The following is a 21,508-nucleotide window of genomic DNA, read 5'->3' on the forward strand; positions in this document are numbered from 1 at the left end:
TAGTCTAGGAACTCATCTCCTTATCGTTGGAAACCCCAACATGCTTCTTAGTCTTAGTTTGCCATTAGCCCTTGAAATCTTTGTCTCAGTCATTGTTGTTTAACCAATTTCTCTTCTGTATTAGCTATTAAAGAACTTCGTGTTTGTCTCTGTTCATTTTCACCTTATTGGAGTTGGTTTACCCCATTCAGCTGTCTTAATCTGTTTGGAACTGAAGTATATCATCCAAGCTATTTCCTGATCTTTTCATCTTCATGATGCTGTTTGTAAACCTGACTCCTGCAATCAGTCAATAATCACTTTTGTAGTACTTTCTGTACATCAAGCACAAAGTAGGGCATGGGGAATTGAAGAGGAATTAAATAAGGCTTCTACCCTTAAGGAATGAGAATGAAATTCTGTGTTTTCACCAAACATAGTGAATAAAATGTTGAATGAGCAAGTTTTATGTCAGAACTTGGTATTCCTCCACTAGATAACCTTCCTTCAGGTTGAAATCTTTCTTAACTGTAAGTCAAATGTGAGTCCAGTGAACTTTATAATCATGCACCCCATTTGCTGTATTTTGCCCATAATAAGTCACAGAAGAGTGTCATGTGTCTTTTTAAAACTCAGGCACAGTCTTTGCACAGTGCTCCCAGACTCAGGCTAAATCCCACAGGAAAAGCATCAGTCTTCATGATCCTACGCCAGCTCCTGGGGATTACCATTTCATCTCTTAACTGCCTATAATTCATGGATTTTGAGTTCATGGTCTGTTGTTTCATCACTTCCCTTCCATGCCTTTTTGGGAGTTAAATAAGATACATTTGCCTCTTATCTTCTATGTGGATGTTGGAGGCTTGAAACATTGTTCTGTTCCCTTTCCACTTATTTTTTTCTGTGATCAGCAAAATGCCTTTTCTCTTGTTATCAATCTGTCAGTTTTTGCCTTCTATAATAATAGCTATAATTTTATGGTACTGTGTGGGCATTTTTCTCTTTTCCTCATTATTCTCAATTTAACAAACTGGCAGCCCTTGGTCAAACTGACAGAGAAGCTAACTTCTTGGAATTTCTAAGATATAGTGTGGCCCAAGCCAGTACCTGATCGTTCTGCCATCTTGAGCCTTTGTTCACAGAGTCAGATCCTGCTTTCAGTTTGAGAAAGTTGAAGTCAGAAAGTTGTCCCTTGCCATTAGACATGTAAAGAGACCATATAGTGTCATGGTTAAGAGTCTGGGAGCTGACAAATCATTTACTAAACTCACTGCTTCAGCTGTTTGCAAAATGGGACGAATCAGGAAGGTGAGATGAGCTAACACATACAGTGTGTTCAGAGCATGTCAACAATAAATGGTTTGCAGACAGCAAAGCTCCAGTGATGCAATGCTTGCTTAACAATAACATTGTCTGAATTAGGCACTCAGACCATAACAATAATAGCTTGCTGCATGTCAGGCATCATGCTAAAGTGCTTTACATTAATCATCTATCTCTCTTAAGTTCACTGGCTCCATATGAATTTGGGTTATGTCCCTGTTTTATTAAAGCCTCAGGTTACAAATATGGAAACTCAGAGACAAGTAACCGAGGCCTGTTTCGCTTTAGAGCCTATCTCATAACATCCTTGCTGTGGTCAGTCAGTCCCCTGCAATTTTCCACATCATGTTATACCACAGAACCCCCTACCATTACCACCATTAACACTTTGTGCTCTGTTAAGGGAGTTCCAGCATAGTTTCTATTATTGAGCATTTAGTCTAGGTGGTAAGATAAGATATGCAGATGGCAGAATTAGAATTATTCTAATTATTCTCCAGAGTGAACCCCTGCCTCAAGCCAATAATTCAGAGAAGTGGTCTATAAGGCTTAGTGCAGTTACTGTTTTGACCTTGAGGCTAAAGATGGGTGGAATACGGGAGATATGGGAGGCAGGGAGCAGCTTGGGGTGGGAGCAGTAAGAAACTGGTCACACTGGTGAAGCAGGTTTGTGTTGGAGCATAAAGACTGTGTTAGAGAATTGGGGAGATGGAACTAAGGCTACAGAATGTAAAAGTTGCAAGCTACTGGCCCTTGGATCACATTTGGCTCTTGAGAGTTTTTAAAAACTTTGAATTGGTTGTCATCACTTAAAATTTGGAAGATTTTATGTAAAAATATGGATTTACAGCTGCTTTTGAAGTAAGGAAAGTTCTGGCAGTTTCTGGGCCCACATCCCCATATGGTAACAATTGACCAGCTGTCTCCATTATGCAGGACAAGTGCCTTCCACCCTGTCACAGATAACCCCCTTCCCTGCCCCTCCATTAGATTCAGTCTGCATGACTTGTAAGAGAAGCACGGTTTGTGACCTCAGCCTAATAGGTAAGAATATCTTGGACTTTCTTCCTGCCAGACTGCTCTGTGGGAGCAGCAGCCGTGCTTTGTGCACTGCTTTGCTGCTAAATCTAGCAAAATGCCCAGCAAATATTGGGCGCTTGATAAGTGTGGCACCTGGTGGCACCATGAATGCCTTCTAGTGGAATCAATTTCAGAAGCTGCAGTGGCCTCTAAATGCTTAGGAAACACAGACTTATGAGGCACACTGCTTTTAGGGCAAAATATGGATGACCATTAAGCAGCAAATAGATGCTAATAAAATGGAGAACAGTCTTTCTGTGTCAAGGAAAACACTGCTGGTCATACATTGCTCTGTTTCCAGCTCCACTACCGGACATGGATAGGTACCCCGCTGTTTTGTTCTTCGGACACACACTAAACAATAGGAATAGAAAATGCACAGGTAAGATTTGTGACACATATTATTTGCCTCACTCTGTAAGACAACAGTGTGATGAAGATCACAGCCAGAACTTGGGACTCTGTGGTTTAGCAAAAACCTGTAAAACCTAGTTGCTCTTAACTAGGAATATGATCTTTCTTCCTGGCTGCCAATGGCAGCTGTCAACCATGGTTTAGCCTATGTTCTTGTTTTGTGTATTTATTTTCTTTATTCTGCACTTGGTATTCTCTCGAGCTCCTTCTGAATGCACCTTGCCATCTAGAACACTAGGAAAGAAAGTCAAACTGCCTCTCCCTTGGGGCTCTGGCTCTGGAAAATCAAAGCCAAGTAGAGGCAGCTCTTCTCTGCCTGCAGCAGGGTCAGCAATTTGTGTGATATTCTCCTTATCAGCTTATCTCTGCTGATTTCTTGTGTTTTGAGCAAGGGAATCCCTGCTGCGGCCTTTTTAAGTAGGTGGGAACTGCACTGTGATCAAAGCTAAGCTTTGCTCCTGCCTTTTTTTTTCCTTCTTCTTCTTCTTCTTCCTTCTTTCTTCCTTCTTCCTTCTTTCTTCTTTTTCAACGGCTCATAATGGGACTGGGTTTGTCTTTGTCCAGTGTGGTGGCTCCGAGAAAAAAACCCACTCAGACACTTCGACAAGGAATGGAAGGTGAAAAGTACTTATATCTGTCCCATGAAGCAAACATTTTGATAACATCATTTGAATCAAACTATAAATAGGCTTTTGCATCTAGTTTTTATAGGAACATGCAAATGCTGTTCAGCCAATAGGATTGGTTCTAACAGCTAACTGAAGGCTTATTTTTAGTAATATGTAATTTTGTAGGTAGTAATTTTGGTCTGATTGGGACATTTGGCAAATTAGAGAAGTTTTTGCTTGTATGTCTTGATGATAAAGTGAATATAGGGTTTTAAAGAGACGTCCAACAAATGACATGAGTCCTAATTTTTGAGAGTCAACAGTTACTACTTTAAAATATGGAATAAAGTATAATTCCCATCCTGACAAAAGTAAACTAGGAAACTTAATTTGCATAAATGTTTTGTCAAGGATGGGATTCCACAATATAGGAGGGATTCACCAATGGTTCTACTAGCAAGTGTCATTCTCCAGTATCTTGTTTTATATAGTTAATTAACTCTTGGATACTCAGATGATTCACTGTTATGGGGTGGGCCAGCACACAGTGGGTCTACATGTCTGAAGCTCTGGCCTTCGCTGAGGTTAACCCTCTGGCAGTAGGCAATTGTTGGTAAAATGTGGAGAGTCATACATAGCTGCTTAGCTGATGTGGCTGAGGAAAGGATTAGATGGGTTCATGCATATGACAGCAATTTGAAAACTCCAGTCTGATGACAGTGTGGAGTATTAGTACTCAAGGTTGTGGCTAGTCCTGTGGTCTTAGCTATGTCTAAGCTTTATCTTTGGCACAAAAAATTAGCGCTTTAGATTAGATCTGTATGGTCTAATTTTGTACTCATAGCCACATAAGACTATTTTAATTTAAATTAATTAAAATTAAATAAAATGTAAGGTTCAGTTTTTTAAACATGCTGGTGATGTTCAAGTACCCAGTAGCCCCATGTGGCTAATGACTACCATACTGGACAGCACAGATATAGAACGTTTCCATCATTGTGCAAAGTTCTACTGGACGATCCTGGATTCAATTACTTATCAGGTTTTTTTTTTCCAGTCCGAGGTTGTGTAGACTTCAACCAAGTGGCTTGTTCTATTCTAAAATAATTAATTTGGCTTTTAACACCATCCCCCACCACCCATACCAGGGACTTGGATGTGCAGAAATCTTTACTACTTGTTTCCCTGGAACTGCACATTAGGCCTTCCTATGGCATCTTTTACAATCAGTTTCTCATAAGAGATAAGTTAGTTGTAGAATGATACACTCTGCCACCCTTAAATAGTTTTATCTTGTTTATATTCATAATGTAAAATTTTTGCTAAGCTGGAATTTTTCTCCTTTACTAAACCTCTGTGTTTTCTTTTTCAGAAGTAAGGTAACCAGTTGTCATTTTCCATGAACATGAGACAGCTTAGGTTAGGTGTCAGGTTCAGGTGGATAGAGATATAAGTACTTTTATAGGCATGGATACATAATCTGCACATTAGAAATAGCTATGTGGGAATTGACATAGGAATTGATGCTGTTTAGGACTGGAAGCAGGGAATGGATGTGAGAGTTATACTAGGGTTAATAGACTAGAGATTTAATCCAGGAAGAAATGAAGTAGGTGAAAAGCAAGAATAAAGTTGGGTCCCATAGTTCAGGATATTCAAGTATAATTTGTTCCCTATGTCATATTTCAGTGAGGCCTTCCTGAAACATTCATAAAAAATTGAACTCTCCCTTCCCCTAACATTCACAGGCCTCTTTCAACTCTTTATTTTCCTATAGCACTTATACCATCAAGCACACTATATTTGTTTTTGAGTCTATGTTTGTATATATGAGTCTTTGTTTATTGTCTGTCTTTTCCTACACAAGAGTGTAAGGTCCCTGAGCACAGGGATTCTTACCTATTTTGTTCAGTACTTTCAGTAAATATTGAATGAATGAAAAAGGAAGATCTTCATTGTTTCAGTGACATTTGGCAGTAGAGGTTACTTGTAGGAGGCGAGTGGCGTAGATGGAGGTAAAGAAGTAATGGATGGAGGTCTGGGGAGGCAGGCAAGGTGTTGGTTCTGAATTGATAGAAAGAGGAATAGGGACAAGCATCTGGACCCTGGCCTCAGGAGAGGTCCCTATAGACATTGAAGACATTTCACAAAAAAGCAGCTAACCCCAGCTTTGCAGTTAGCATTGAGAAATAAAATGTTTTGAGAATGAGCCTCAGGATCAAGCTGGCCCAGAAGACAAGGAAAGGAGAGAACTCCCAAGTCAAAGTAGTGCTCCTTACATCTTTTTGCCTGGAGTCAAGCATGAAGTTTCATCCTCATGAACTGGGTAAAAGAGGACTGGGGGCAGACTCAGGCTGCGCTTTATAGAATATGTGAAGTGGCCTCAAATGCTTAACCTTCTAGCTTTGACCCAAGAATGGGAGAGAACCTCATCATTCCTATCTCTCCTAGGTGATCAGATTGAGAGTCAGATACTGACAATCAGAAAAGTGTAAGATGGTAATAATTATCACTTAGTCATAGTCACAACTGTCTGGAGCAGTGCTTCTCACTTTGCATTGTGCAAGATTCACTAAGGAGCTATTTGAAATTCAGATTCTGATTCAGGGGCCTGGGGTTTTGCAGTTCTAACAATTTCTGGGGTGATGTTGCTGCTGTTGGTCCAGGGACTAAGCTTGAAGTAGCTTTATTAAAGAGAGAAACTAAATCTTAGTCATTGATATAAGTTGCCCTAATTGAATATTTTTAAATACCTCTTGGATAGGTTAGGCACTGTCATTTAAGGATATTCTGATAGACGAATGCTTTTCACTTTAGTTGAAATAGTTTTTGAGAGAGCATAAGCAAGTATTAAGACAATTGGCTTTTCCCAATTTTGATTTTCTATAGTTGAACACTTGTCAACGCCATTGTCATATCTGGCTTTCAATTCCAAGACTTCCTAAGGCAGTCGTTAAATATTCTAAGTGTCAGTGGACTTTTACATTGGTTCCTTATGTGTGAGAGGTTACCTGTGCTCAGCCACTGATCAAACTGAGCCTGGATTGCGATTAGGAGATGTCTGTTCTTGAGGTGTGGAGAAGCTGGCAGTGCCTGACCCACTCTGAAGGTTTCACCAAGCTTTAAAAAAAAATTCCTGTTCTGGATTTAATAAGGGGAAAAAAGGAAGATCTGAAACTATGGATGTTTTAGAATTTGTATTCTGATAGTCAAGGTCTCTCATAAATAGATGATCTGTGCATCTCTCCTTCCTACACATTTCAAGGTAGAGTAGTAGGATGCAGTCAATCTGCAGTCTGAGGAAGGAGCCCTGGGCCAGGTAGTGCCATTTGCTTCATACTATGTTGCCACGGTTCCCACATCACTAAAACTTTCCCACCCTTTTCCCCAGACAGCTTTTCAATGGGTCTTAAGAAAGTTTCAGTTTATATTACACTTTTTATAAGAAACCATCTCCATTTTCTTCCCCTTTCCCCATCATTCCAAGCCTGAAATGGCTACCCATCCTCTGTAGTCTCATGGCAAGTATAGTCAGTTCTCATTATTTACAGTTGTCTTCTATAAAGTTCCTTCAAACACCAAATTAGCAATCTCTGAATCATTGCTCCTAGGGAAACACAGGGTTAGGTTCCTGTGAGCCTTTGCTCACAACATTTTCATCAAACAATCAATTCTTATCCTATTTTATTAAAATGTCTGTTTTGCCCTGGCTGGTGTAGCTCAGTGGATTGAGCGCAGGCTGCAAACCAAAGGGTCGCTGGTTTGATTCCCAGTCAGGGCACATGCCTGGGTTGCAGGCCATGCCCCCAGTGGGAGCCACGTGAGAGGCAACCACACATTGATGTCTCTCTCCCTCTCTTTCTCCCTCCCTTCCCCTCTCTCTCTAAAAATAAAATATTAAAAAAATAATTAAAAAATAGAAAGTATTTTAAAAATAAAATATTTTAGAAAATAAAATGTCAGTTTAAAGACATCTTATTTGATGTATATTGTTGATTGACAGTGAATTCACAGCCAACAGTGTTGTATCTCATTCCTGAACAAAGTGTATCTAACACATGTTTTCTTCATGCACTGTAGCCTTTGTGCACTAAAGAACATTACAGCAATTCCACACTAAGCTTGGGGGCCATTTTAAACAATGAAATCATCAGTGAAGAGCCTCCAGTGCAAAAACAACTGGCACTAAATTGATTATGAAAGGGTACTTTTTATGTATAAGAACTGAAACAAGAAGGCAGAGTGTCTGTCATCTTGTTAGCTTTCAGCTGGGAACATGCACATTGGTTGACTAAAAACTTTTGCTGTTATATGCATGTCTGTGAATGACTACAAAAATGCTGAACACTGTTGATTTTGAGGTTACAAATCCATTTCAGGAGGTAGACAAATTCACAAATATGGAATTCACAAATGACTAAACATTGGTATATGGACCAGCACAGTAGGGCAAAAAAGAAAAAATAAATGTTTTTCTTCCCTCAAAGAATTTAATATTTGAAATCTCAAGAAAAGCATTGAAGTGGTCAACCTGGGCAAAATTAGGACTTTGGTGGACTTCTTGCCCTCATTTTAAGGTACAAAATGGTTTCATGTCAATTTATATGGGGGAAACTATCTCCTTAGAGCCTAGGACTTCCAAAGCCCCCGAGCTGGATGTGCCTGGTACACCCCGCGCTGATCCTTCTCATAGACTTATTTCACTGTGGTATGATGGCTTGTTCCTTGCTGACCACACACTGAGGTATGTGTTCTTCATATCAGAGATTGGCCATTATATCCACCAAATCTGGCATATAGTAAGTGGTCAATAAATATTTGTCAAAAGTCTGACCTTGGGAGAGAACCAAGATAGAGGTGTAGGTAGACACACTGCACCTCCTCGCACAACCAGAACTGACAGAAAATAGAACGGAAAGGAAGTCCGACACCAAGTAGATAAAAAAGAAACATTCATCCAGACCAGTAGGAGGGGCGGAGAGGACTCGCATTGCCATGGTGGGACCGAGACTGAGGGAGTGTGGGATGAATGGGGCAGGCAGTCTGACCATTAGCAGACCCTGCGGCCCTACATTCGCGCACAGATAAACTGAGAGGGCCGGACTCAGAGTGGTGGAGAACCGGGCAGGCAGTGAGACAGGTAGCACCCCGCGGCCCCACATTTGTGCATAGATAAACCGGGACTAACGGCGGGGGAGCAAAGCAGACAGCAGGTAACCCAGGGCTCCAGCTTGGGGAAATAAAGCCTCAAACCTCGGATTGAAAACACCCGTGGGGGTTGGGGCGGCAGGAGGAGAAACTCCCAGCCTCACAGGAGAGGTCCTTGGAGAGACCCACAGGGGCCTAGAGCGTGCACAAGCCCACCCACTCAGGAACCAGCACCAGAGGGACCCAATTTGATTGTGCGTAGTAGAGGGAGTGACTGGAATTCTGTGGAGAGTGGAGCAAGCGCCATTGCTCCCTCTCGGCCCCTCCCCCACAAATAGCATCACAGTGCAGTGACCAATGTTACCCCGCCCTGGGGACACCTAAGGCTCTGCCCCTTTACATAACAGGCACGCCAAGACAAAAAAAAAATAAATGGCCCAAATGAAAGAACACTTCAAAGCTCCAGAAATAATTCAACTAAGCAGTGAACAGATAGCCAACCTATCAGATGCACAGTTCAAAACACTGGTAATCAGGATGCTCACAGAATTGGTTGAATTTGGTCGAAAACTAAATGAAAAAATGAAGGCTGTGCTAAGAGAGACAAAGGAAAATGCACAGGGAACCAATAGTGATGTGAAGGAAACTGGAAATCAAATCAACGGTGTGGACCAGAAGGAAGAAAGAAACATCCAACCAGAAAAGAATGAAGAAACAAGAATTCAAAAAAATGAGGAGAGGCTAGGAACCTCCAGGACATCTTGAAACGTTCCAACATCTGAATTATAGGGGTGCCAGAAGGAGGAGAGGAAGAGCAACAAATGGAAAACTTATTTGAAAACATAATGAAGGAGAACGTCCCTACTCTGGCAAAGGAAATAGACTTCCAGGAATTCCAGGAAGCTCAGAGAGTCCCCAGGAAGCTGGACCCAAGGAGGAACACACCAAGGTGCATCATAATTACATTAGCCAAGATTAAACAGAGGGAGAGAATCTTAGAAGCAGCAAGAGATAAGGACACAGTTACCTAGAAAGGAGTTCCCATAAGACTGTCAGCTGACTTCTCAAAAGAGACCTTACAGGCAAGAAGGGGCTGGAAAGAAGTATTCCAAGTCATGAAAGGCAAGGGCCTACATCCAAGATTACTGTATCCAGCCTAGCTATCATTTAGAATGGAAGGGCAGATAAAGTGCTTCTTTGATAAGGTCAAGTTAAAGGAGTTCATCATCACGAAGCCCTTATTATATGAAATATTAAAGGGACTTATCTAAGAAAAAGAAGATAAAAAATATGAACAGTAAAAATGACAGTAAACTCACAGTTATTAACAACCACACCTAAAACAAAAACAAAAGCAAACTAAGCAAACAACTAGAACAGGAACAGAAATGTAGAAATGGAGATCACATGGAGGGTTGTCAATAGGGGAGTGGGAGGGGGGGGAAGGTACAGAGAATAAGTAGCATAGATGATAGGTGGAAAATAGACACGGGGAGGGTAAGAATAGTGTAGGAAATGTAGAAGCCAAAGAACTTATAAGTATGACCCATGGACATGAATTATAGGGGGGGAGTGTGGGAGGGAGGGGGTGGGCAGAATGGAGTTGAGTGAAGGGGGGGAAATGGGACAACTGTAATAGCATAATCAATAAAGATATTTAAAAATAAATAAAATGTATTTCAATAACAAAAAAGTAAAAATAAAAAATTTTTTAAAAAGTCTGATATTGGTACCTTGACACTTGATCTGTAAGGCAGCAGCTCAATCTAATTGCTTCTGGTCTTGGTCCATAACTGCTTGTCCATAATTCTGAAATCCAAAAAGTTTTGAAAGCAAAAGAATTTTCAGATCAGTTGATAGCAAAACCTGACTCACCTGAACTAACCTTATCAATCGTTATTTATCTTACTTGGAGTGACTAACCATACATTTTACTACAAAAAAACTAGTGTATTTGATTGCACTAGGTGTCAGTAGGGTTGGTTCCTTTTGGAGGTGTGAGGGAGAATATGTTTTTCTCCTAGCTTCTGGTGGTTGCTGACAAGCCTTAACATTCCTTGACTTGTAGCTATATCACTCTAATTTCTGCCACCTTCAGCACATGGCCTCCGCTGTCTCTGTATTCTCACATGTTTAAGACTGATACAACTTTTAATTTTCCTTTTTATTCATAGTATACAGCATCTTTATCTTAAAAGAATTTAAAATTTATGAAAACAGTGACATTTACATTTTTATATTATTCCTTAACATAAAATACCAAGGAGCACTTAATTTTAAACATCAAATACAGCTTAATATTGAGATGATGGGGAATAAAAAATTTTTGTCCACATGTATTCTTACAAGGACCCTGGTTCCTCCTTGAGTCATTAGATTTATGGTCCACCCCAACTCAGTATGATCTTAACTTGCTTGTATCTTCAAAGACCCTATTTCCAACTAAGATCACATGGAAAGGTTAAGATTTGAACATATTTTGGAGGGGGACAAAATTCAGCCCGTAACACCTTCCTTCTGCTACCATCTTTATGGCAATGCCATCTCCATCTTATTGATTTACTTCCACTTGGTTTAATGGAATGCAAACTGCCATTTCATCTGAACAGTTAATAGGTCAAAATACTGCACTCCTGTCATTAAACAGTACTGTATGCCCTTTTCACGTAGATGAAATGTACAGATAGTGTCAGAATTGTTCAAGTCTGACATATCTAAAATGCTGTGCTTCATGGAATAATTTTAGAGAACAAAATGGATTGAAAAAATTTGTCTCATCCTTGGACTTTTAAGTTCCCATTTTTCCATATCCTTTTCTATCCTACAAAGATTTTTTGGTTTTTTTTGTTTGTTCATTTTTTACTTTACCAGCTATTTGGTTTCATTTAAATTACTTACTTATATCTTTTGAAACCATAAATTATTTAAAACACACTTGTGTGTGTGTAAAACAAGATGATATGTTTATAGATGGGGGATAAAAGAAGGGGAGGAAAGGTAGCACAAAATGGAAAGGGAGGAGCTCCAGGTACATTCATCATGCCAGGTGGGTCACAGATCTGAGTTTTCTCACTGTCACTAAGGAAAGGGAGACCTTTGAATAGCACAATTCCCAAGAGTTTCTTGGGGTTGGTTTTGAAATCTTCTCAGAACACTAGCTTTGGGAATTAAAACCAAGCACATTTAAGCAAAAGCAGTTCTGCTAGGGTAGAGGGGGAGTAGATGGAAATGCGTCAAATTTCTGATACTCACATTTCCATTATTGCTAATTTGATTTGATCTGTTGAATGCACAACAATTTCAAGGACTGGATGGATTGCTTTTCTTTCAGACAGTTCTTTATGAACATTATACCTTTCTCAACCTATTTATCACCCTTACCATTTCACGTCTTAGATGGATGTTGGTGTCAAAACAAATTAAACTTGTATAGATTTGGGTAAACCTTCATTTACCTACTAGAGGCATACTCTTCAGTATGCAGGGTAGCCATGGCAATTTTCTTTTAACATCAACTCATTTACTTAGCTCTAAAAATATGTGTATGTGTCCATTATGTGTGTGTGTGGTGAGGCCTGAGGGGTGCCTGTGTATGTGTGTCTATGCTTGTTATGTGCACACAGAGCAGCTGCTGGGGCCAGAGATCCTTTCCTGGCCCTTCACTCTGCTGCTTCACCGCTAATATGCAGGAGAGGAGCTTTCCAAAAAGGAAGTTTTAAACATGTAGCCCTGCAGTTTATCATCTGAAGTTTAAAATAAATGATCATATAATTGTGAACCAAGAGAAAAATGTGTGAGTTTACAAACATATTAATATATGAAAAATAAGAAGTGTTCTTCTTGGGGGACTTTGGGGTTATTTGTCTTTGTTAATGTGACAACTTCTCTGTGCCTCCGTGGGTCAGTTTTCTCATTTGACCAATAGGATTATACTGGTACCTGTCTCAGAGGGTTGCTGTGAGTTCTGAATGAGTTAACCATACCATGTAAGATACTTAGAAAAGAGCCTGCCACAGAGTCATTACTTGGGAATTGTGACCTGTTCCTGTTAACTGGTGCTCAGAAGGAATCTTTGTCCCTCTATGTAGCATCCAAGAAGTCTTTATAATCATTTTTGGCCATAATAATTTGACTGTGTCATATAAAGGCATTTAAAGAGTTTATTTTTCTCTCTCTTTTTTATCTATAGTCCAATATATATTAATGCCCTAATGAGCATTTACCTTTTTTTCCTCTACTTAAGGACTACAATCTATAAACTAAAAATAAAAAAAATGGTGATATAATTATAAAATTGTTGAATTGTTCTTCTGAGAGCATGTATTAAATGTAAGTGTAGACTACTTATAATTGCCTAAGTTTTTATAAAAATGGTATAGATCTATTTTGCGATGTTTAAAAATTATCTTAACATATTTTATAACATTTCAAGACAGAAATTATTATCTACTAGGTACTTCTGAGAAATGGTTGATATGGCCTTAAAGAATGGTTTGATACTGATTATTTTTTAGCATTACTCACCTCACATTTTACTTTCCTAGACTGATTATATCACAATCAAATTGATTTCTCAATAGGAATTAAGTATCATTGAAGTTTTCAGCTATCTTTTTCAAAGGTAAATAATTTCTGTTATTGTCATAACAACTGCCCTTGTGAGCAATTGAAAGAGTATAGCTCTTCAAAATTGGAAACTTTAAGGATTAAGATTTATTCACAACTCTTCCTGTATAAGTCCCTCAAATTTAGAAGCTGCATGAGAATAGCCAGCCATACCACCTTTACTTATAAAGTGGAAGGGTTGGAATATATGATATCTATGCTCCCTCCAAAAATAAACTTTTAGAGGGTCTACCTATTATAGTGACCTATATATGTCATGGAGGAGGGATTTCTTATTTCTGAATATTTATTATTTGAGTTTCTGTACTTAGTTACAAAGAGAAGTGACAGTAGTCAAAACACAAACATACTAATGATCAAACCACTTAATAAATTTAGTCTCAGTTCTTACATATCATTTCCTTTCTAGAATATTTCTCACCCATCCTGCCAGTATTTTAGTTGTTTGACCTCTTATTGATTGTTGGTATTGTAGAGTGCAAATAAATTGCAAACTGAGCAAAAGGTCAAGAGCTTTACAATTTACAGGGCAGTGTGGAAGTGATGTGGGAGCTGTGCTTGAATCCTGCACAGAAACACTGACAATGAGGCTTGGAGGTGTGGCACTAGTCAGTAGTTAAAGAAGAAAACTCTACAGTAATAGTGACATTAGTGGAAAATCTTTATTTTGAAAATCAAAGGATTGACTTGAGTATCACATGATTGAGAGCCCTTGAGAAAACTGATGGAACCCTGTAAAAATTCCTCTCTGATTCTGCTACAAAAGACCAACCTGAAGTGATAAGTGTCATATGATGCTATAACATGATTCTGTTAGAACAGTCACAATTACAAATACAGTTATTATTTGGTTTATTATTTGTTCATCTTGAGAAGTAGTGCATAATTGCAATTATAACCTAAATATTAACATTGTCAAGTATTTCAGAAGCTTATTTGTGTAGTTTGTAATTTCTTTCAAGGTGAAATCTTAACCGTTTTGTCACTACTCACTATTAAATTTTGGCCTCTACTTGATAATAATCTTACTTATCCTCCATTAATGAGCATCTTTACTCTCTACTTTTTTCAGCGGCAGGGGATTTTCTGTGTTGGAGAGTGTCCCCTCAAAATTTGTCCTTCCCAGAACCTCAGAATGTGACCTTATTTGGAAGTGGAGTTGTTGTAGAAGTCATTAATTGCTAAGATGAGGTCATACTAGAATAGAATGACCCCTTAATCCAGTATGACTGGTGTTCTTATAAGGAGAGGAGAAGAGACACAGACACATCCAGATTGAAAGTGACCACAGGAAGAAACAGATGCAGAGAGGACCCTGTGTCATGACAGAGGCAGAGCTTGCTGCACTGGTGACCACACTAGCCACTAAGAGAAAGGCATGGATCAGATTCTCCCCTCAGAGCCTTCAGCACCTTGATTTTAGACTTCTCGCCTCCAGACTGTGAGAGAATAAATTTTTATTACTTTAAGCCATCAGTTTGTGGTAGGTTGTTATGGAAGCCCTAGGAAAGTTTTCAAAAAAATATTCTACTGATTCATGGACTAGATATTATTTTTCACACCCAAGGCCCACAGAATGGTATTAAGTCACGTTGGAAATAGGGTAAAAAGTTACTTTATTGGTAGAAACCCAATATGGCTTAAATAACTCTTAATTTTGCAATATTTTCTATATTAAATTCTTAGTTTATTGTTCAAAGAAATTGATAGACTGAGTTGGAAATAGTTTTCATTATTACAGAATAATGGCAGACAATTCCATGTTCATCTGTGTCGGTATTTCCTTTTCACGGTAACTGTCAGAGTTTCACAAGCAGCTTCTACTTAAAGCTCATGCATTGCTTTCTAGATGAGCCTACAGAAATGTGTTTGGGGCAGGGGATTTTGGAGTTAGGAACTAGTTCTTTTCAATAGAGAGAAATTATGATTATCAGTTCCCTTTAAAAAGAAAGATGATGAATTGTTTGTTCCCAGATAAAACCTAAGATTGTGTGTGTGTGTGTTTTGTGTGTGTGTCCTGTGAAACCAAAAGGCCAAGTCAGTGTATTCCAGCATCTAGTATGAAATGTCTCTTGAATTGCATCACTGTGCTACATTATCAGTTGCTGGCTCTAGTGACAGTTTGTCGTGCCTAGCAGGTTAGCAGGTTGTGGAAGAAATGAAACCTAGTCAGTTACTACTAGATTTATAGTAGATTTATAGTAGACCTGCTATTGCAGGAAGCAGTGAAAAGTTGATTGATAGTTTGAGACAAAACTCTACAGCAAGAAACAGGATGTATGCTTTCTATTTAGACCCAGTTTTCTTTTTTCTATATTTCAGGGTTTCTTGTGGACTTTGTTTTGGCTGTTTCATAAGGCATGGATCCTTTCTTTTCTCCCTAAACTCTGTCACCAAATATAACATAAGTAAGGAAATTTTATATAAGCTCAGCCGTAGAAAAGGCAGAAACTTTTACTCTTTCATTGTCAGAAACTTGTCAGAAAGCAATCTTTAATTAAAAATTTCTTTCCAAATAGAATATTATTCAACATGAGAACAAAATGAAAGGTTTTTTTTTTAAGTTACATGGTAGGGTTACATTTCTAAAATCTTTTTAACAAAAACCTGTTTTGAGTATCTTATTAACATATGACAGTATAATTTGATTGTCATATCTCCTTTAAATGCTAAACTTCTTTATTCTGTAATTAAAAAAACAGGTACATATATATGCTATAAGTACAGCTAGCAGCTTAGCATATGTGTTTGTGGAGATATATCAGAATGTACCTGGTTTTTGTAAGCATTGTGGTTAACTAATAATGTCTTTTGACAAGGTTTTTTGACAGGAACTAGCCTGGTCTAGCCGGTTCTGAGTGTGACAGTGAGAAACCACTGACTGCATGAGGCAGGTGCTGTCTGAGATGGAAAGGACGTTACAGAGGCTGACTCTGGAATTTACAAGGAGTGGCAGACTTAGAACCAACTCTAATTGTACCAGCAGTTGAAAAAACAAAAGGCTACTCTTTTCATGGCTTAATTTTTTTTCTCCAAAGGAATTTATTTTTTAACAAACAGTGATTGTTAAGTTATCTGTGTAACATAATTTAATAGAAACAAACCCAGCTTTCATTCCTCAGACTGTTAGGTCATACTCTGCACCAATAATATTTTGAAAATTTTATCCTGTCATTCTTTAGGGAGAGGGTTCAGAATGCTTTTTCTATGAACTTCATGTTTCTATCAGAACTTTAATATTAATTTAGGAAACTAGCCAGCTTGAGGTACTAAGAATAGGATAATAAGAAATAGAGGTGAATCAGCATGGTGAAAAATAAAAATCATTTTTTACATATATTATATAAGTGGGTCCCTTTAAACATAATATAGTGCTAAAAGGGAGAAACACCTTTTTTGAAGGATGAAAATTCAGTCAGCTGATAATAGGAAGGAGCTCCTGTTTGGGTCACATGGCTCATCTTCACCCCTGTCCTGCCTGATACATGAGTTGACACTTTCTAGTGCCACCATATGTGGGGTGTGCTTTGTGAAAATAGCCAGGATTATAGGTGAAGGACTTTGAAATTCCAACTTATAGCTATAAATGACAGATACAAAATTTTTATAATAGACGATAACAAAAATCAAAATAGTTTTAACTTGAGTCGACTTATCTAATCTATTCACTAATATCCACCAAAATAATTCAGGTTTTTTTTTTCTCTCTTATTCTGAACCTCTATAGTTAAAGGTTAGATGTATATTCCTCAAGTAGCGGTAGACTTAGCACCAACTCTAAGATTGCTAAGTTAAAGAAATCAGTCATAACTTCTTTGGAGAATTCTGGGCTTGTGAAAGTCAGAACTTGCTTACTTGGAAGATGTTGAATAGAGCTCAAGTTGGGAAAGTGAAGAATGTGGTCCTAGCGAGGGAAAGGTTTCAGAGCCTGGATATTCATAGGAGCCGAATGGTGCAGCAGAAGAGCACTGAGGCTTGGGCTTCCAGTCCTGAGTGCCCCATTTTAGCAGACGAAGACCAGTAGGGATCTTAACACTACTGTTCCATCATCTGCAATGTGGGAATAAAAATGAAACTGATCTGTGAGGGTGTCCTTAGGAGCAAGTGTAGTGATGTTTGTAAAACATCATCCTTTGTGTATTGTTGAAAGCCTTTGTCATTGCTATTTAAAATGTGAGCTGTATGGTCTTACATTTACTGATTTAAAAGCTTTTATTTGAAAATTTTATTTCTAATATAATAATTTAATGAGACATTGTCATTTCCCCTAAGTTCATTGCTCTTTATCTCTTAAAGCTATGTCACTTAGGCAGACAGGCTGTGTCCTTTCTCACTGATCTCCTTCAGTGAGAAAGGTGGCAGTGAGCTGGTTCTCAGGCTGACAGAGCCCTGGGGGAGAGATTTTAAACTGATCCACTGGCTCTGACTGAATCTTTTACCTCTAGTGGTTAAACTTTCACTATATACATATGGTGGTACATATGTATCTACAACTCTCTTGAATGTGGATGTAAATTTTATTGCAACCGTCTCATCCATTCCATCACTGTGTTTTAAAGGTGTCTCAAACTGACCCGAGTTCATGCAGAGTTTACAGCCTTTTGGTGAATTATCTCCTGACTCCCGCAGGTCTCACCTAGTCTCCTCTTTCCCCCAGCCAACCTTTCCTTTGCTAAGCTCTGGAAATTCCAGCACTGAAACTCAAGGTTTTCCTTGTGTAAGAGAAAACTGCCCATCAGTAACGGCTGTTGTTGCCCTTACCCCATTCACTCACTGTACTTCGCACCTGCCCTTGGACACAGACTGCAGCGGAGCTCTGGGTTGTAATAACACTTGTGGGAGGCAGCAAGAGATGGGGGGAGCATGCTTGCACAAACTCATTATCACACTAAATACTTTGAGACAAAGGGTCTCAAATATATGTTGACATTTAGATAAAAATTCCCACCTTTGTTCAGTTACTCCCATTGTAGGACCCATTCTCCCCAGCTCTGTTGAAATGAAGCCTCAATATGGGATGGACTTTCAATATGGAATGGACTACTACACTTCTACAAATGAATTCATTTAATGAACTCACTCTTATCCAGTCTGTCTCAAAGCCACTAAATGTTTTGTACACTCATTTAATCTTTGAAGTTGGGGAACATAGAAGCTGTGACCATTTTAATTTACTGCCTCCTTTTCTCAGTAGTTGTCATATCAGATTTTTCTCTATGGAATAATAAAGACATAGTTTTTAAAGAATAGCAATATGCTTTGTGTTGCTTCTTTCAAAAACAAAAAACAACTAAATATTTCCAAGTTAACAAAAAAGTTGATATATTCAATATAATATAATGTGACAAATTTACAAAAATATCCTCTGAAATAGCATGAAATGGTTTTCTGATAAAAATAAAAGGCACTCTGTGTGGCTCTCTAATACTGCTTTTTTTTTTTCCTTTTTGTACATTTAAAACTTTGAATGGGTAGTATGTTCACATAGGTTTAAAAATAACTACCATATCTCAGCCTGTGGAGTGCTTTATTCCTTATGCAGCTGTAGACTTTCCTTTGTATGGATATGCTATAATTATTCAACTGGTCCCATATTTATGGATATTTCATTGCTTCCCATTTGGGGTATTAAAAATAATACTCTAGTAAAAAACCTTGGGCCTATGTTGCATGGCACATATGTTTAATTTCCAGGTATGGTATTGCTGAGTCATGAGTATGTATATTTTCAATTTTGAAAGCTATTGCCAGGTGCTCCTTCTTAGGGATTAAAATCTCTCACCACCGGTGCATGAAGGCACCTTTTCTCCCCACAGCCTTTGCACTGTCATCAAATGTTTGAACTTTTCCAATTTGATAAGTGAAAAATATATCCCAGTGTGACTTCAATTTGTATTTCTCTTATTTGACTTAAGCCGAATATCTTTTCATATATGTAAAAGCCATTTGTATTTCTTTTGTGATAATTGTCTGCATATGTCTTTTGCCCATTTTTCTGATGGGTTATGGAAATTAGGCCTTGCTCTGTGATAGGAGTTGCAGGTATTTTTCTCAATTTTGCATTAATTTTTTTCACTTTAGTTATGATGGCTTTTTTGCCCTACAGAAATTGTTGGTTTTTATTAGTTGAATGTATCTGTATTTACTTGTCTTTGTGGCTTCTAAATTTTGAGTCATGGATAGGAAGGCCTTCCTCATTCTGGGATCGTAAAGGAAATCTCCCACGCTTTCTTGTTTACTAGCTTTATATTGACATATCTTTGACCTGTTTGGGGATTTATCCTGATGTATCATATAAAGTATGGATCCAGCTTTATTTTGTCATTGTTTTAAACAGTGTACCCTGTTGTCACAGGCCAATTAATGAATAGTCTTAATATTTCTTCTTAAAATGGTTTCAAGGTCCAAAAAGTTGGCAGCTCTTGCAAAAACCTTGAAAGAAGTATCCCTGACAAAGGCCCAGCTGGGATTAGAAGTTGAAGAGCTGGAAGCGGCAGCACTTCTTGTCCAGGAGGAAGAAGCTGCAATGAAAGCAGCCCATTGTGTTTCTGGGCCACAGACATCTTCCTCCAGTTCTGAGGCAAGGGGTATAGAGGATTCCGACAGCACCACATCATCTGAGACTGAAGACTCAGATTCAGAACAAGAGGAGCTCAAAAATTGTGAGTCTGAAACAGTAAATTCTTTGCAAGGTCCCTTTCTTGAAGAAAGCAGTGCCCTGCTTATTGATGATGGTGGGGCGTGCAGAAACTCAGCCATCCTGAAGTCTGATGTTCATCAGGGAAAGCCTCTGGCCTTGTCCCAGGCTCTTGGAGGATTTGGGCCACTGATAGAGGAGCTAGGAGAACAACTGAAGACTACAGTTCAGATTTCCAGACCCAAGGGCTCCATTGCTGGGAACCTCAGCTGTGTACAGGATAAAGACGGCTGGTAAACTCCAAATGATTGACTTTGAAGGGTTTATTCCTTTTTGAGAGTTATGTCAGATTTGATTTTATTTACTGAGAATTCTTCATTTTTGCTTTGTATTTTTTCTTAGTGTATACAACATAATTTTTCAATGAACTAATATTGATACCTTTTAGTTTTCTTGCTGAAACTTCAGAAGTATTTTACCGAAGTGTAATTAATATTTAAAGATGAAAATAATAGTTCTGTCAGAACCTCTAGAATGTAGAGCCCATTAATATTTGACATACTTGACATACAATAAACTGCACATACTTAAAGTGTACAATATGGTAAGTGTTGATGTAGATATATATGCCAAATTAAATCATTGCTGTAATCAAGATACTGTACTTATCCATAATCTCCAAGTGTCCTCATATCCCTTTGTTACCCCTCTCCCACTGCCGACCCCACATGCCACTCACCACCACTCCCAGGCCAACATTGATCTGTCCTCTGTCACTATATATTAGTTTGCATTTTCTATTGAATCATGTAATAAATAGTGCTTTTTATCAGGCTGATTTCACTCAGTAAAATTATTTTGAGATTCATTGATGTAGCAAGTATCAGGGTTTTTAAAAAAAACTTCATACATGAGTAGTATTTTCATAAACAGATTTATACATTCACCTATTGATGGACATGTGGGTTGTTCCAAACTTTTGGCTGTTACCAATAAAACTGTTATGAATATTTCTGTGCAAGTTTTTGTGTGGACATACGCTTTTACTTATCTTAGGTAAATATCTAGGAGTAGAATGACTGAGCCATTGTGGTAGGTATATGTTTAATGGTTTAAAAAACTGCCAAACTGCTTTCCAAAATACCATTTTACATTCCCACCAGCTATGCATGAGAGTTCTAGGTCTTTCACATTCTTATCATCACTTGGTATGGTCAGTTTTTAAAAATTTTACTATTTTAATTGGTGTGGAGCTGTATCACATTATAATTTTAATTTGCATGTTTTAAGACTTATAATGTTGACCATCTTTTCATATGCATATTTTTCATTCACATATCTTTGATGGAATGTCTGTTCAAATCTATTGCCAACTTTTTTAAGCTGAGTTAACTTGTTTTCTTATTTTTGAATTTTGATAGTTTTTTATAAATTCTGGATATGAGTCCTCAATATGAGTCATTTTTTCATGCTTTGTAATCTTGGATTGGAATGCAGACATTGTGAATTTTATCTTGTTGGGTACTAGATATGTATTCTTATAAATGTTCTTTACTTTTGTTTTGGGATATAGTTCAAGTTACTTGGAAATAGTTTGATCTTTATGAGTCTTGCTTTTGTAATTTATTAGGCAGGTCTAGAACAATGTTCTATCTGGAACAAACTGTTTCATAGTACTAAGGAAAGATTTTCC

General features: G+C 38.1%; 1 protein-coding gene across 1 annotated transcript in view; it reads left to right on the forward strand.

The window, feature by feature from the left end:
• SHQ1 (SHQ1, H/ACA ribonucleoprotein assembly factor) overlaps positions 1-20,825 on the forward strand; it is a 158,572-nt gene extending 137,747 nt beyond the window's left edge. The window contains exon 11 of the mRNA XM_024556685.4: positions 19,581-20,825. Coding sequence (XP_024412453.2) covers positions 19,581-20,112 — 532 coding nt within the window. The 3' untranslated portion in view covers positions 20,113-20,825. The remainder of the gene's footprint in view (positions 1-19,580) is intronic.
• Positions 20,826-21,508: the final 683 nt, after the last annotated feature.

The sequence above is a fragment of the Desmodus rotundus genome, chromosome 8 (assembly GCF_022682495.2).
Source record: "Desmodus rotundus isolate HL8 chromosome 8, HLdesRot8A.1, whole genome shotgun sequence".
Classification (NCBI taxonomy): domain Eukaryota; kingdom Metazoa; phylum Chordata; class Mammalia; order Chiroptera; family Phyllostomidae; genus Desmodus; species Desmodus rotundus.